Source organism: Megascapheus bottae, chromosome 2, assembly GCF_031878675.1.
Source record: "Megascapheus bottae isolate mThoBot1 chromosome 2, mThoBot2.hap1, whole genome shotgun sequence".
Taxonomy (NCBI): Eukaryota; Metazoa; Chordata; class Mammalia; order Rodentia; family Geomyidae; genus Megascapheus; species Megascapheus bottae.
In genome coordinates this window covers 49,423,764-49,438,098 of record NC_143510.1, presented here as the reverse complement: position 1 = coordinate 49,438,098, position 14,335 = coordinate 49,423,764, and the positions used below count along the sequence as shown (strand labels likewise).

General features: G+C 49.2%; 1 protein-coding gene across 1 annotated transcript; it reads left to right on the top strand.

Moving 5' to 3' along the window:
* The first annotated feature begins 3,752 nt into the window (after positions 1 to 3,752).
* Positions 3,753 to 13,207, top strand: Krt82 (keratin 82). Its single transcript, XM_090356065.1, has 9 exons — positions 3,753 to 4,157; positions 5,518 to 5,726; positions 8,269 to 8,329; positions 9,001 to 9,096; positions 9,441 to 9,605; positions 10,662 to 10,787; positions 11,670 to 11,890; positions 12,083 to 12,114; positions 12,975 to 13,207. The coding sequence occupies exons 1-9, from the start codon at positions 3,753 to 3,755 to the stop codon at positions 13,205 to 13,207; spliced, it is 1,548 nt and encodes a 515-aa protein (XP_090212191.1).
* The last annotated feature ends 1,128 nt before the right edge of the window (positions 13,208 to 14,335 follow it).

Below are 14,335 nucleotides of genomic sequence, written 5' to 3'. Positions count from 1 at the left end.
AGGGTCTGCTTGGCTTGCTTGCCCCCCCCCTGCACATGCCATGAGTTTCCCTAGCCCTGATGCTCTGCCAGCACCCCATGCACAAAGTTCACAGCAAGAGGCACAGGGCACAGCAAGATCATCTTGGTCAGCCTTTTTGCCTCCAGATAGATTCTCCACAGAGGTATCCCACCTGCTCCTGAGCTCAGGGTCTTCCAAGGTTCATTCTCGCACTGACTCAACTACTTCCTGCTAGGATTTTGCCCTCAAGTAGTATATAGGGGCTGGGGCTGGGGTCTTCCTTCATCTATTCAATCCCTGAAACCACAAAATGTTCCTCTTGCTCAGTACTACGAGAGAGCCTTAGCATTGGCCTTGGGGGCCCCCAGAGAAGCCAAGTGCCATCAAGGCTAATGTTTCCACCTGTGATATTTCTTCCTGTAGACAGGACACTTCCTATAGGCTCTCAGACCAGGAACTATGGCTGCACACCTTGCCTTACAGATTGCTTCTTCCCCTCCTATGTTATCTTTACCCAGGCCCCCAGCCAATTTTCCTGACGGTTCTCACCAAGAGAATAGTGAAGCAATACTCTTCGAAATACTATCAACTCTTAGCTAGGAGTGATAGTGCATGCCTGTAATCCAAGAATTGCAGGAGGCAAAGGCAAAAGGATAGAAGGCTCACGGCCAACCAGTGCAAAATCAGTGAGACTATCAGAAACAAAGAGGAAAGGGTGCTAGGAGAATGACTGGAGAGATAGAGTGTTTATACAAGGCCTTGGGGCTCAATCCCCAATAGCCCCAAAACAACAACAAAAAAAGATCAACTTTTGATTATTCATACTAGAATGTAGTAATTTTATCAAGAACTCAAAAGTTGCTGGGTGCTGGTGTCTCACACATAATCCTAGCTACTAAGGAAGCTGAGGTCTGGAGATTGCAGTTTAAAGCTGGGCCAGGCAGAAAAATCTGTGGGATTCATCTCTATTTAGCCAGCTGAAAGCCAGAAGTGGATCTGTGGCTCAACCTTGAGCAAAATGCTACGAGACAGTGCCCAGACCTCTGTCCTGGCACACACACAGACACACACACAGACACAGACACAGACACAGACACAGACACACACACACACACACACACACACACACACACACACACATTCTCCAGGGCCTTTGGCTGCATCAAATAATAATTCCTAGCCTGTGGGGCAATGTGAGAGAAAGAAGTCAACCATCCTGTGTGAAGAGCTGCAGCAGGCCTCTGGATTCTCCAGAATGCTCTAGGCTCCAGCCTCTTTCACTTTCCTTTGCACTATTTCCATCTCTCTTCTGGAAAGTTCTTTTTTTTTTTTCTTTCCGATTTCCCTTTCCATCTACTTGCTGGCCCTTGCTTTATTTGCTATTCCTGCTCTACTACCACTGCATTTCCTGTCTCTCAAGGCCCTCCTTCCCCTTGCCCTCTTCATTCCTCTCCTTTCTCTCCATTTAGCTATACTTCCTGCTCCTTCTCCTCTTCTCCCCACCTCTAGAGTTTCTCTGTGCTGTGGGGCCTCACCTGGGCCCAGATGGTACTACACTGCGATCTTTGTGAAGTTAGCCTTCATGGTCATTTTTCTGTTTTATCTGAAGAATTGTATATCCTCAAATTCAAGACCAACATGTATCCCCAAAGCCATGGGACTGTCTGCTAGCAGGACTGTGCAAAGACAGATAACAGTTTCAGAACACCAGTCAAATCTATCAATGTCCCACACCTCTTATGCTTGCCTATTTCCTGAAATCATTCCAATAAAAGATCACTGAGCATGCTAGATCTTGGCTGAATCTATCCTGCCCCTTACTCAGAGGGCAACCATAGAACAGATGGCTCTTGGGAAGAGGAGCTTTCTGTCCATCAGGAATCCAGAGAACTGTCCTTTCTCCTGCTTCTGAGGCTCTGGTCCTGAGTTCCTGGGAGCCACACACACATAGTCACTGAGATCATCATCTGACCTAAAGATGATGTAGGGATTGCTCCTGAATCCATGTGGTTCTGGTGAATCTTGCCGTGTAGTTCTGCCCACTTTTCAGACATTAGATAGCTGTGTTTATTTCTGAGTCTTGCTTCTGGATCCAGCAGGAAAAATGATATTATGTCATTTGAAGAAAAATAGATGGACCTAGGAAATTATGTTAAGCAAAGTAAGCCAGACTCAGAGAGATATGCTTTTTCTCATATACAGTAGTTAGATCAAAATTATAAATATATAGGTAAACATATACAGGGCAATATATGTATATATCTATATGTATGTATATGTGTATATATATATATATATAAATTCACACACACAACCATATACCTAAAGTATGGTATAGTCTAGGGAGAATTCCAATGGTATAAATCCTTTGGGCTTGCAGTTTAACCAATGAATACCAGGAAGCTGGAAACTGTGTTCTTGAATGGGGCTGAGGTCAAGGGGAGAGGGACAGATAAACTGAGAGTGAATGAAGTCATAGTATTCACTGAACATAAATGGAGCCAGGTAATTCAAGGGGATGGAAGGGGTTGGAGATTATGGGGGAAATGATGAAATAGGTGACATTGATCAAGTTTCATAAATTGACATGTTAAAACTCCTTGTACAATCAAAGATAATTTTTTAAAAAGAAATTAAAAAGAGCCTAGGGTGATTCTGGCACATAGCAAACTCCATCTCAGTGTTACTACTCTAAGACTTGTTTCTAGGTCAAACCCAATGCTAGCACTGGTTTATAATAATAGTAACACTCTCAGCTCATCAGATGGTATATGGCTCAGACAGGCACAAAGAGACGGAAGAAGCCATGGAGAGGGGCTGCCAGCATCTCCAAAGAGCTACAACTGGGACAGGTGCTGAGAAGGGACTCTGAATCCCGATTCTACCCAGAGCATTCCTCAGAGTAAAACTGTCCCGGAGATGTTCTCCAACCACAGCAGGCTTTATCTTCTTCCATGAGGCTCTAGGCAGCGACACAGAACCCCCAAATCAATGCAACCAGGCTTGGGACACGAAAGCCTACTGAGGAAAACATCTCTTCTCCTGTCCTCCAGGTCAAGTCTTGCCTCTTGAGTCCCTTCCAGGCTTCTTTAAACGAATGGACCTGATGAGTCCATTCACCCTCAAGACCCCTACTGGGGGGAGCAGGGAGGAAATTGCACCAGCTTCAGGGCTCTACCTGTCCTGAGAAGGATAAAGGCCCTGCCTGCTGTAAAGAGGCCTCGCCCGAAAGCCTTCCTGGTGTCATCTGGGAGCCCACAGAGGGTCTGGAGGATCTACGGAAAGATAGAGAATGCCTTGGGCAAGGAGAGCGAGCTCAACAAGTCTAACTGCACTGGAATCCCAGGGAAGCTGGATGTGCCCTTCATTTCCCTCCATCCCCTTCCTGTGACATCACTCATTCTCCCGTTCCTCAAGCCTGCGCCACTGGATACCACCAACATCTCTGTCCAGTTGGCCCCTTTATCACCTCTATAAACAAGGAAGGAGGACAAATCTGATTTTTATAGGCCCCACCAGCATTAACTATTGGCTCCCCTTTGCTCTTTGCTACCCTAATTATCCTTCTTGCTACTTAGCAGCTGCCAATATCCCAAGCTTATAAAACTTGACTGAATGGTCATTAGGGGGTTTGACCCAGCTCAGCCTTCCATCTTCCTACCAGATAAAAAGGGGGAAACCAAACCCTGGCTTGGTCAATCCTGTCTCCTTGCTCCCCTCCAGAGTTCATCTCTCTGCCCCTCTCTTCTGCCATGTCGTGTCGCTCCTTCCAGGTGGGCACCAGGGGTGGCAGTAGGAGTTTCAGCTCCTGCTCGGCTGTCGTGCCCCAGATGGTCACCCACTATGAAGTAAGCAAGGCACCGTGCAGGTCTGTGGCCGGTGGGGGCCTTCGAGCCCTGGGCTGCCTGGGTTCCCGGAGCCTGTGCAATGTGGGCTTTGGGAGGCCACGGGTGGCTTCCAGGTGTATCCTGCCTGGCTTTGGGTACCGAGCAGGGGCCACCTGTGGGTCTCCCACCTGCATCGCCCCGGTGACCATCAATGAGAGCCTGCTGGTCCCACTGGAGCTGGAGATTGACCCAACGGTACAGAGGGTGAAGAGGGATGAGAAGGAACAGATCAAGTGCCTCAATAATCGCTTTGCATCCTTTATCAACAAGGTAAGAGGGGAAGTCATGGGGATGAGACTTATTGTAGAGCACTCCCTGTGTCTGTGGGAGAAAAGGAAGAAGTTGGTTGTAGAAAAACCATCATTGGTTGTTTGGCTTCTAGAACATTCCACAACCACTCCTGGCTGAAAGTTAATTGGATCTGTGTCAACACCGAACATTTCTGTTTCCTAGTCCTTTAGTGTGTGTGTGTGTGTGTGTGTGAGTCCTGAGGCTTGAACACAGGGCTCCGGGCATTGTCTGAAAGCTTTTTAGCTCAAGATTAGCCCTCCACCACTGGAGCCACAGCTCCACTTTTGGCTTTTTAGTGGTTAATGGGTGATGAGAGTCTCATGGAATTTCCTGCTTGGGCTGGCTTTGAACTTTGATCCTCAGGTCTCAGCCTCCTAAGCAGCTAGGATTATAGGTATGAGCCTCCGAAACCCGACTCTTATTTTTGTTGTTGCTTCATTTTGTTTTAAGTATGTCATTTCTCTGTGGATAACATCTGACAAAAATCCCCAAAGGTTGCCTAAGAGTGGAAAAGGAACTTACAAAAAGAATAATCAAAGAGGCAGAGCCATGCCCTTTCACAATAGACCGACCTCTGTGTACCAGAACTACAAGACTCTTGGGCTCAAAGGCAGAAATGGATATCAGGACCCGCAAATTTGCTATTATTCTAGGACTGGGATAAAGAAAAAGTGGAGTGGTCAGAGCTAGGGGCACAAAGTGGCAATTATCCACCTCCTGCATCTGCATCTATCAGCCCCAGAGCGAGAGGCTTCAGGGAATAATGACAGGTTGCCTGCCTTTAAGAGGCATCACACTGGCCTGCCATCCATCCCTCAGCTGTCTCTTGGCCTATCCCCACATCCTAGACAAACTCTCAGGGGTCAGGATTCTTGCAGAAAGCTGAGCTGCTGGTTATGGTAACCGCAAGGTTCAGGTGCAACATTCCTGTGTCAAATGTCAGAGGTCAGAGGTCCTGAGTCCTAGATCCTGGCACAATTCAGCCTGTGAGGAAGGAGGAGAGACCTTTTGGTGTTTCCAAAAGGAATAGCACAGGTGGACCCAGGTCACACACACCCTTTGATCTGCCCTTCTGCCCTGAGTGCCCATGGGCTCAAGCATCACAGTCTCCCCATAGCTATGCAGATGTGCTCACAGCTTCCCATCCATAGCCCAGGCTCTAGCTCTGGGAAGTAGAAGAGGTAGGAGGCTTAATCAAGGCCATGTCTCATGGCCAACAGGTAGGCAGGCAGACAGGGTTGAAATATGGACCTTCCCCAGCTCTGTTGGAGAAGGGCTGTCTCCATTACAACTTGCAACTCCAAGTAGAAGGCCTGCTGACACCACTGCTTGGCTGCAGGTCCGGTTCCTGGAGCAGAAGAATAAGCTGCTGGAAACCAAGTGGAACTTCATGCAGCAGCAGAGGTGCTGCCAGAACAACCTGGAGCCCCTCTTTGAGGGCTACATCTGTGCACTGAGGCGGCAGTTGGACTGTGTGTCTGGGGAGCATGGGAGACTGGAGGCGGAGCTCTGTGGCCTCCAGGATGCACTGGAGGGCTACAAGAAAAAGTAAGTGGGTTCTGCTTTCCATGGAAAGGGGAACCTAGGAAAAACCAACCATGTAAACAGTCCAGGCTCTAGTTTCTCCAGCTATAATGGAAAACCTGAAACTTAGTTTAAACAAATGGTAGAAATAAGGAAGATAAGTGGTCTTATATTTTGATCTGAAATCTGGCATTTGTCCTCATCTCCCCACCTTCTCTTGCTATGAAACAACTCTTCCACCTACTATTTCAAAAGCCCCAAATGTCTGTTCTAAGCTACTTAACTGTTCTTCCATAGACCCTTTTGTGGACCTCAGGGCAGGAACGTCTTCATTGCACAGCAGAATTCTAAGACTCTTTTGTGTGTGTGTGTGTGTGTGTATCTGTGTCTCTGTGTGCACTCCAGTACTGGGGCTTAAACTCAGGGCCTGGGCACTGTCTCTTAGACTTTTTTCTCAAGGCTAGTACTTTACCCCTTGAACCACATCCCCACTTTCAGCCTTTTAGTAGTTGATGAGAAATAATAGTTCCATGCATTTGTCTGCTCAGACTGGCTTAGAACTGAGATCCTCAGCATTTCCCTCAGCTCATCAGCTTGGACTTCTCCAGCCTGGCATAGGCTGCTGAAGATGTCAATGCTTGCAAGAGGCTGAAGTTCAGATACGTTTGAGTCCTGGGTAGATCTGCATGGGCCCACAGCTCCATGGAAATGCATGCTAGGGCTTGGGTAGAGGCAGACATTTCCATTGAGGAAAAACTGTGTATATATATATATATATATATGTATATATATATATATATGCAACAGTTCGTAAGGCATTGAGCCAGTGAGTAGAGTAGAGCCATGTTGTAGGTGTTAGCTGTTGGCCTCAATTGGCAGACCCTGTGCTGGGAAGTGTGTGTGGCCTCAAGAAGATAGAGTGGTACACTGTGCATATCCCAGTACAGCAAACACAGACCACGTGCAAAATGGAACTGACAGAGGGAAGAAGAACCCTAAGTGAGGGAGTAATGGCGATGGAGCTCCAGAATGCTTCCTGGAAGAGACACCATTTGCCTGGGGCATTGAAGGATAAAGCTTCTTCTAATAGCTTTTCTTTTTTCTTGCCTGTCCTGGGGCCTGATCTTAGGGCACTGTCCCTGAGCTTCCTTTGCTCAAGGTTGGCACTCTACCGCTTGAACCACAGCATCATTCCTGTCTTTTTCTGTGTATGGGGTACTGAGGAATCAAACCCAGGGTGTCATGCCTGGTAGACAAGCACTCGACCTCTAAGCCACCTTCCCAACCCTCTTAAAGAAACAGGTGACAAGGAGAAGCAGGATATGTCAAGTGAGGGGATAATCCTAGCTAACTGTGATAGACCCTGAGCAGTAGCCATGCCTACTTGGAAAAGTGGAGAAATGAGATAAGGAGACAGAGTATAGCTTGGGATGAAAACTTTTGTGCATGTGTGTGTCAGGGCTGGGGCTTGAACTCAAGGCCTGGACACTGTTCCTCAAGACTAATCCTTTACCACTTAAGCTATAGCATCATATCTGGCATTTTCAGTGCTTAATTGGAGATAAGAGTCTCAGGGACTGGGATGACTTTGAACAGTGATTCTCAGATCTCAGTCTCTGGAGTAGGTTAGGATTTACAGCATGAGGTACTTTTGCCTGGCTCAAGATGAGAACTTTTGGTTCTGAATAGGGGCCAAGAAGAGAAGAATGAGAAAGCATTAGTGTTTTAAAGATGACAAACGCTTGGCACAATACCTGCCCTCTGCCCAGGACTATTTTACTGCCTTGCATATCAATCATCTCAAAACAGCCCTGTAAGGCAGGACCAAGGAGATGCATCTGCAACTGACAAGAGGCAGAGCAGCCAAGTCATTTACCTAGTACATGAGAGAACCAGGATTCACCCCTGATCAGAAGGCTCCAGGGCCCAGAGTTGGACATAGCTCTACTAGACAACGGGGAGATGGGCATCAGGAAGCACAGGAATGCTTTTAATGGACCAATGCTGCTCATCCAACTGAGTCCCTCTGCATCCCTCTGCCTTAGGGATCAGTGTGTGGGTCGAAGAGCTCCCAGGGAGCCTGGGGAAAGTAACTGAGCTATCTCCTTGGGTTTGGTAAAGTGTGCAATTGCTACCTGTCTAGACTGCAAGAAGGGACCAGGAAGTAATAAGATCAGCTGGAAATTTCAGGGACTATAGCCAGCTCTGAGAAGCTCGAGAAAGCTGGAGTGCCAGCAGAACAACTTGTCTAGATAGATGAGGGGTATTTCCTCCACAGCAAGCCAGAATGAAGGTGGACTTCCGAAGGCCTTTGAAGAGAATGACTCACCACCAAAATAGGCAAGTAGGGAACAGAGAGGAGTAAAGGAGAGAGCAGCTGTGAGAAGCACTGGTGATAATTATCTGTCTGGGGTTGGGGAGGAGCTAGAGGTGCCCAAAGACAGAAGCAGGACCTGGCAGCTCCCTCCAGCCATGGGGGAGAGGCAGAATGGCTCTCCAAGGCCTTATTCCAAGCCTCATCGAAATTCCTCAGCCCAACTAAGGGCTCTCTCTGCCATCCCCACAGGTATGAAGAGGAACTCTCCCTGCGCCCCTGTGCTGAGAATGAGTTTGTCACCTTAAAGAAGGTGAGACATGAGCTACCTGACTAACTTCAGGATACTTAGTGTCCCCTCCTCACCCCTGAACCATCCATTCATTCCAAAAGAGACCCTGTTCCCTTAGCATCCTGTGCCCACCCCCACTGACCTGGAAAAGAGAAATCCACCCTCCCCCCCCCCGTCGTCTCTCTCTCTCTTTCCCACATACACACGTGCACTCATGCACACACATGTACATACATACACACACACACACACACACCATTCCCCTTTGCCAAGGAGCTGAGATTGGCCTGGGCGCCATCCTTCACCTCATCTGGGTTAAAGCTTCCCAAGTGGCTGGAGAAGCAGCTGATACCAAGACAAAGACAACACAAGCATTTTAACTCAAGTCCCCAAATGAGAACACATGCTACAATCCCTCAGACAAGCAAGCGATGTATTTTCCAGTGGCAAAAGGAGCCTGAGCTGTCTCTAAGCTCTTCAGAGCGGGGTGCCAGGCCCAGTCATGGGGTCCTGCAGCTGCACACCCTCCTCCCAGCCCTCCCTTCCACTTGGGCGCAATAGGGAGCAGCGGTCCCCTGCCCCCCACCTGCCTCCATCTTGCCTGGTGTGGTGTCTGATGTGTGGAGAGCGTGGCCCTGGCTCTCCCCTCAGCCCCAGGACATGGCCCCACAGTGACGAGTGCTCTACTGCAGGATGTGGACACGGCTTTCTTGGTAAAGGCTGATCTGGAGACCAACGTGGAGGCTCTAGAACATGAGTTGGACTTCATGAAAGCCCTGTTTGAGGAGGTATAGCCACAGCCCCACTGCCCAGTAGGGGTTTGGTCAGGGTCAGTTCCCAGAGCACAGGGGGTGGGGGCAGGTGCGTTTCCACACAATCGTGGGAAGAGATTCCCCCATGGCCTTAGGGAGTGAGTCTCCCGAAGAGGGGTTGCCAGGCTTGTGATTCTTGGGTTCCGCTGGGAAAGTTCTGATCCCTAGAGGATGTCACGGGAGCTCATTGGTGACCGAGGACCTTGGAAGAATTGTAGCAGACTGGTGGGCAAATCTGCCGTGAGAAGTGCAAGCAGATTTTGTGGGGGCACAATGTCCCCCCCACCTCTGAACTCATTCTTCCACCCTGGCCTCCCCAGGAGACTGCCCTGCTGCAGTCTCAGATATCTGAGACCTCAGTCATCGTGAAGATGGACAACAGCAGGGACCTGGATGTGGATGGCATCATTGGCGAGATCAAAGCCCAGTATGATGACATTGCCAGCCGGAGCAAAGCCGAAGCAGAGGCCTGGTACCAGTGCCGGGTGAGGCTGCCATGCAGACAGGCAGAATGGGAGTGTGGGGAGGGGTAGCAGAGCCAAGGAGAGAGAAGAGGAAGAAGGGCCCCGGATGTTTTCCATATCAGGAAGTAGGTAAACAGCTAAGGAGGGCTATGCTAGATCACAATGCTGGGGAACTCTGTAAACCCTGGCCCTATTGTTTCTCCCAGGCCAGGTCTCTGCAGGGGTTCCCCCACCCCCAGATGAGCCAGGCTCATCAGAATGCCAGGTGCCCAGCTGTATTTACCTACAGACTCACCAGAAGTGGTCCTCTAAGCAGCATCTAATCAATCTAATTGGTGGTGATGGTAAAGAGGACTCTGGGCTTTGAAGCGTGGGAGGAAGCCTGGTGGCATTGGTGGTTACTCATGGTGGAGCAGAAATGGTAATTAAGGAGGCCCCAGACTCAGTAATTAGGGGCTTTCTGTGAGAATGGGGACACCTTGGGGCAACTCAATTGAACAAATGCGATCATCTTACTATGCTCTGCCTAAGCAAGGCACCAGGTCTTAATTCCTTGCCCAGTGCATTGTTTATGGAGGGTCCATCATGTGCTGAGCACAGAGCTAGATCCTAAGAAACCAGTCTGGAACAAGGTAGACAGCTTAGCTTTTTGTCTTTCTTCCCTCTTAGAGGCAGGGGAGGGTGGCAGGCAATTAACAAGACAAAGTTCAGAAGCCAAGCTTACACCTGTTACCCTAGTTCCTCAGGAGGCTGAGATTGGAGGAATACAGTTGGCAGCCTGCTGGGGAGGATAACCGACGAATCTCTTAACCACCAAAAAGCTAGACTGGGAGCTTTCAAGAGGTTGAGCACCTTCCTTAAGCAAAAAGCTACCTGAGTTTAAGCCTTTGTGTAAGCCTATATAACATTAAGAAGGAAGGAAAGAAGGAAGGAAGGAAGGAAGGAAGGAAGGAAGGAAGGAAGGAAGGAAGGAAGGAAGGAAGACACGCAGGTAGAACCGAAGACTGGGGACACTGAAAAGGGTGGCTAGGAGATGCCATGGGCTGAGCCCTGGCATTGACCCCTCTGTCTCGGCAGTATGAGGAGCTGAGGCTGACAGCTGGAGACCACTGTGACAACCTTCGGAACCGTAAGAATGAGATTCTGGAAATGAACAAATTGATCCAGCGGCTGCAGCAAGACATTGAGACAGTCAAGGCCCAGGTAAGGCAGGACCTCTGGCCATCCACCAGCCACCAGAGCAGAGGCCACACTGGTCCACTGGACGTGGGGGCAGGTCCAACCCTCCTGGTAAGCCCAGCTAAAGAGGAGACAGAAATGTGCCACCTTGATTAATAAGAAGCAAACCCTTTCTACAAGAGCTGCCCATCAGAAAAGCAGCCTCAGGAAACAGCCAGGTCCCCAGGGAGGTGAGATGACCCCTGTCAGAGATGAAATAGTAGGGAAGTGGGGATCATATTCTCCGTGGCTCCTTCAAACCCAGACTCCAATTCTGTGATCCTAAAAGAGTTCCAAGGGGAGTTATTTTAAAAAAAATCAGACTTTCCTCCTTTTCCTAGGCTAATAAAGACCAGCCAGGCATTAAAATCTATTAGTGCCTGGTGGCAGTGGCTCACACTTGTAATACTAGCTACTCTGGAGGCTGAGATTTGAAGATTGTGATTTGAAGCCATCCCCCCCCCCAAATCATGAGACTGTTATCTCTAACCCACAAGAGGCCAGAAGTTGAGCTGTGACAAAAAGTTGAAGGTCAGTTCTCAGGGCCAAGCCTCAGTACTGGTGCACAAATGCTCACACTCGTATGCATGCATGCATACACACACACACACACACACACACACACACACACACACACACACACTACTGAGAATTTCCAAGAGGAAATCCTCAGATATCCCTGGTGTATTTCACACAGAAAATAGTTCCCATTACCAGAAGAGAGCAGATGGCCCAATCCCAGGCTCAAATCCACTGCAAATGCAAACTTGGCAGCTACTATGACTTGTCTTTTCTGTTCTTGTGTGGCTCCAGCTCTGGACCTCGAGTCCAATGATACCTTTTTTTCTGTGTGTACCCTCTCCCCAGCGCTGCAAACATGAGGAGGCTATAACCCAGGCAGAGCAACAGGGCGAGGCAGCCCTCAGCGATGCCAAGTGCAAGCTGGCAGGGTTGGAGGAGGCCCTGCAGAAGGCCAAGCAGGACATGGCCCGGCAGCTCAAAGACTACCAGGAGGTGATGAACGTCAAGCTGAGCCTGGACATCGAGATCGCCACCTACAGTCGGCTGCTGGAGGGCGAGGAGCACAGGTGAGCTGAGAGATGAGGAGAAGGCGTGGAGAGTTTCCTTTCTCACTCACAAGGGTTCTGCTATTACCCATCCTGCACTCATGGACTAGTCAAGACAAGTCCTCGTGCTGAGCACACTGAAGGCTAGAGGGAGAGAGGTATTGTTTTCTTCAATACAACTTAATCCTGTCTTTCTTTCTCTCCTTTCTCCAGGCTGTGTGAAGGCATTGGGCCAGTGAATATCTGTAAGTAGATGAGCCATACTAGCAGGGATCTAGGGCTTGGGATTGATTAATCAATGTCAAAGTGCACACTGATCCACTCAGACCTCTGGAGCCACCTCCATTTCATAGGAAGAGCCCTGACTGCCATGAGTTTTGACTGATGAAGACCGCTAGCCAGCCTGCCCACTTCTTTCAGGGGTTAGAAATGAGAGTGAGCCAGGCCCTGGTGGCTCATGCCTGTGATTCCAGCTACTCAGGAAGCTGAGATCTGAGGATCACAGTTAGAAGCCAGCCTGGGCAATAAAGTCTATGAGAATTTTATCTCCAATTGACTACCAAAAAGCCAGAAGTGGAGCTGTGCCTCAAGTGGTAGACCTGCAGCCTTGAATAAAACAGCTAAAGGATAGTATATAGGCACTGAGTTCAAGCCCCAGTACTGGCACACACAGGAAAAAAGGAAGGAAGGAAGGAAGGGAGGGAGGAAGGAAGGAAGGAAGGAAGGAAGGAAGGAAGGAAGGAAGGAAGGGAAAGGAGGAAGGGAAAAAAGTGAGGAAGGAACAAACTAACAAGAGAACTAATGAATGAAAAGAAAGGGGGTAGACTTGCATCATGGTTTCAGAGGCTCTAAGAGGATATTAAAAAGCAGGTTTAGAAGGGAGAGACAAGATAAGGGCATGAGAAGCAGGCATCAGGTCTGGCCTTATCAAGGCTCTGGGAAAAGGGAGAAGGACATGGACTAGACAGGAAGCATGGAAGTAGGCAGCTGGATGGGGGATCCTTGGAGGTAAGTGACAGCTGCTTGGAGGAATGTCCTGGCTGAGGTGCCCCCGGGAAACCCTGTGAGCCCACAGCCTGAGCATCCTTCTCCCTCCCCCCCACAGCGGTGAGCAGCTCCAAGGGTGCCACCCTGTACGAGCCATGTGTGGTCAGCACGCCCATGCTGAGGACGGAGTACTGCACAGGGACTGCTGGTGTCCTCAGGAGCGGGGGCTGCAGCGTGGTGGGCACCGGTGAACTCTACATTCCCTGCGAGCCCCAGGGGCTCCTGAGCTGTGGGAGTGGGCGGAGCTCCAGCATGAAGATGGGGTCTGGGAGAAGCTCTTTAGGACATTAGAATGAACACTGAACTAGAGGCTAGGGATACACACACACCACACACACACACACACACACACACACACACACACACACACACACACACACACACACACAGATTAGAATATTCTAAACCCCCACAGGGAGCTGAGCTGAGCTGCACCCCCTTGGGCCCATCATTGTCTTCAAGAGCCATTTCTCTCATCATTGGATACAGGCCCTGAGCTAGGCCCTGGGCTGGGGTGGGTGCAGAGAAAGGAAACGCTAAACTCAACTCTTATCCTCTAGACTGGTGACAGACAGCCTCAGTATGATGGAGAGCATGGCAAGACGCCTTAATGCTTGTCTTCCGAGTAGGAAGGCCAAGTGGGCACATTACTTCTGCTTTGGTGAAGGTCCCAAGCCAGTTTACTTAAACCGTCAGCCCTGCCCACATCACCCCACCCAGTGGCTCTCACACACCCAAGAAAAGTGAACTTTCCTCAGTACCCACCTGAAACAGAAACTATTGCAGACCAAGAGACACCCCTATCCCGATACTGATGATTCATGCCTGTAATCCTCAAAGGGATGAAACCTAGAGAATCAAGGTTCAGAGTTAGCCCCTGCAGCTAATCTCCAATTAGCAAGCAAGTGTCAGAATGGTGGTGTGGCACAAGTGGTTGACCACCAGCTATGAGCAAACAAGCCTAACAAATACCAAGTCCCTAGTTCAAATCCTGATACTAGAGGGCAGGAGAAGAAGAAGAGACACTGCAAGTCCCGTTCTGGGTTTCAAAGCCATCTGTAAGGACTTCAGGCTCACCTGGAACTGTGTCTCTCCCAGCACAGATACCTGAGAATGAGTCGTCTTTGGGCTGTAGATTTACAAGTTCAGGTATGGTGAACTCAAGCTATGAAAATAAGATCACATTTGCAGAAGCTATCAGAAAAAAATACCTAGATCAAAGGGCCACAGAATAGTCCTAGACAGAGAGTCAAGAGCTGATACTTGTTTAGTGGGATCAAGCCCACTCTCATTTCACTTTCTATACAAGGTCTCTGCTTTCCTCTCCTTTAGTTCCTCTAGCTTTGGGGCTTATAAATGTAGTTTCCCCCCTTTAGTGCTGTGGACCTTGTCCCAATAACACAGAGACTGGAGGAAGTG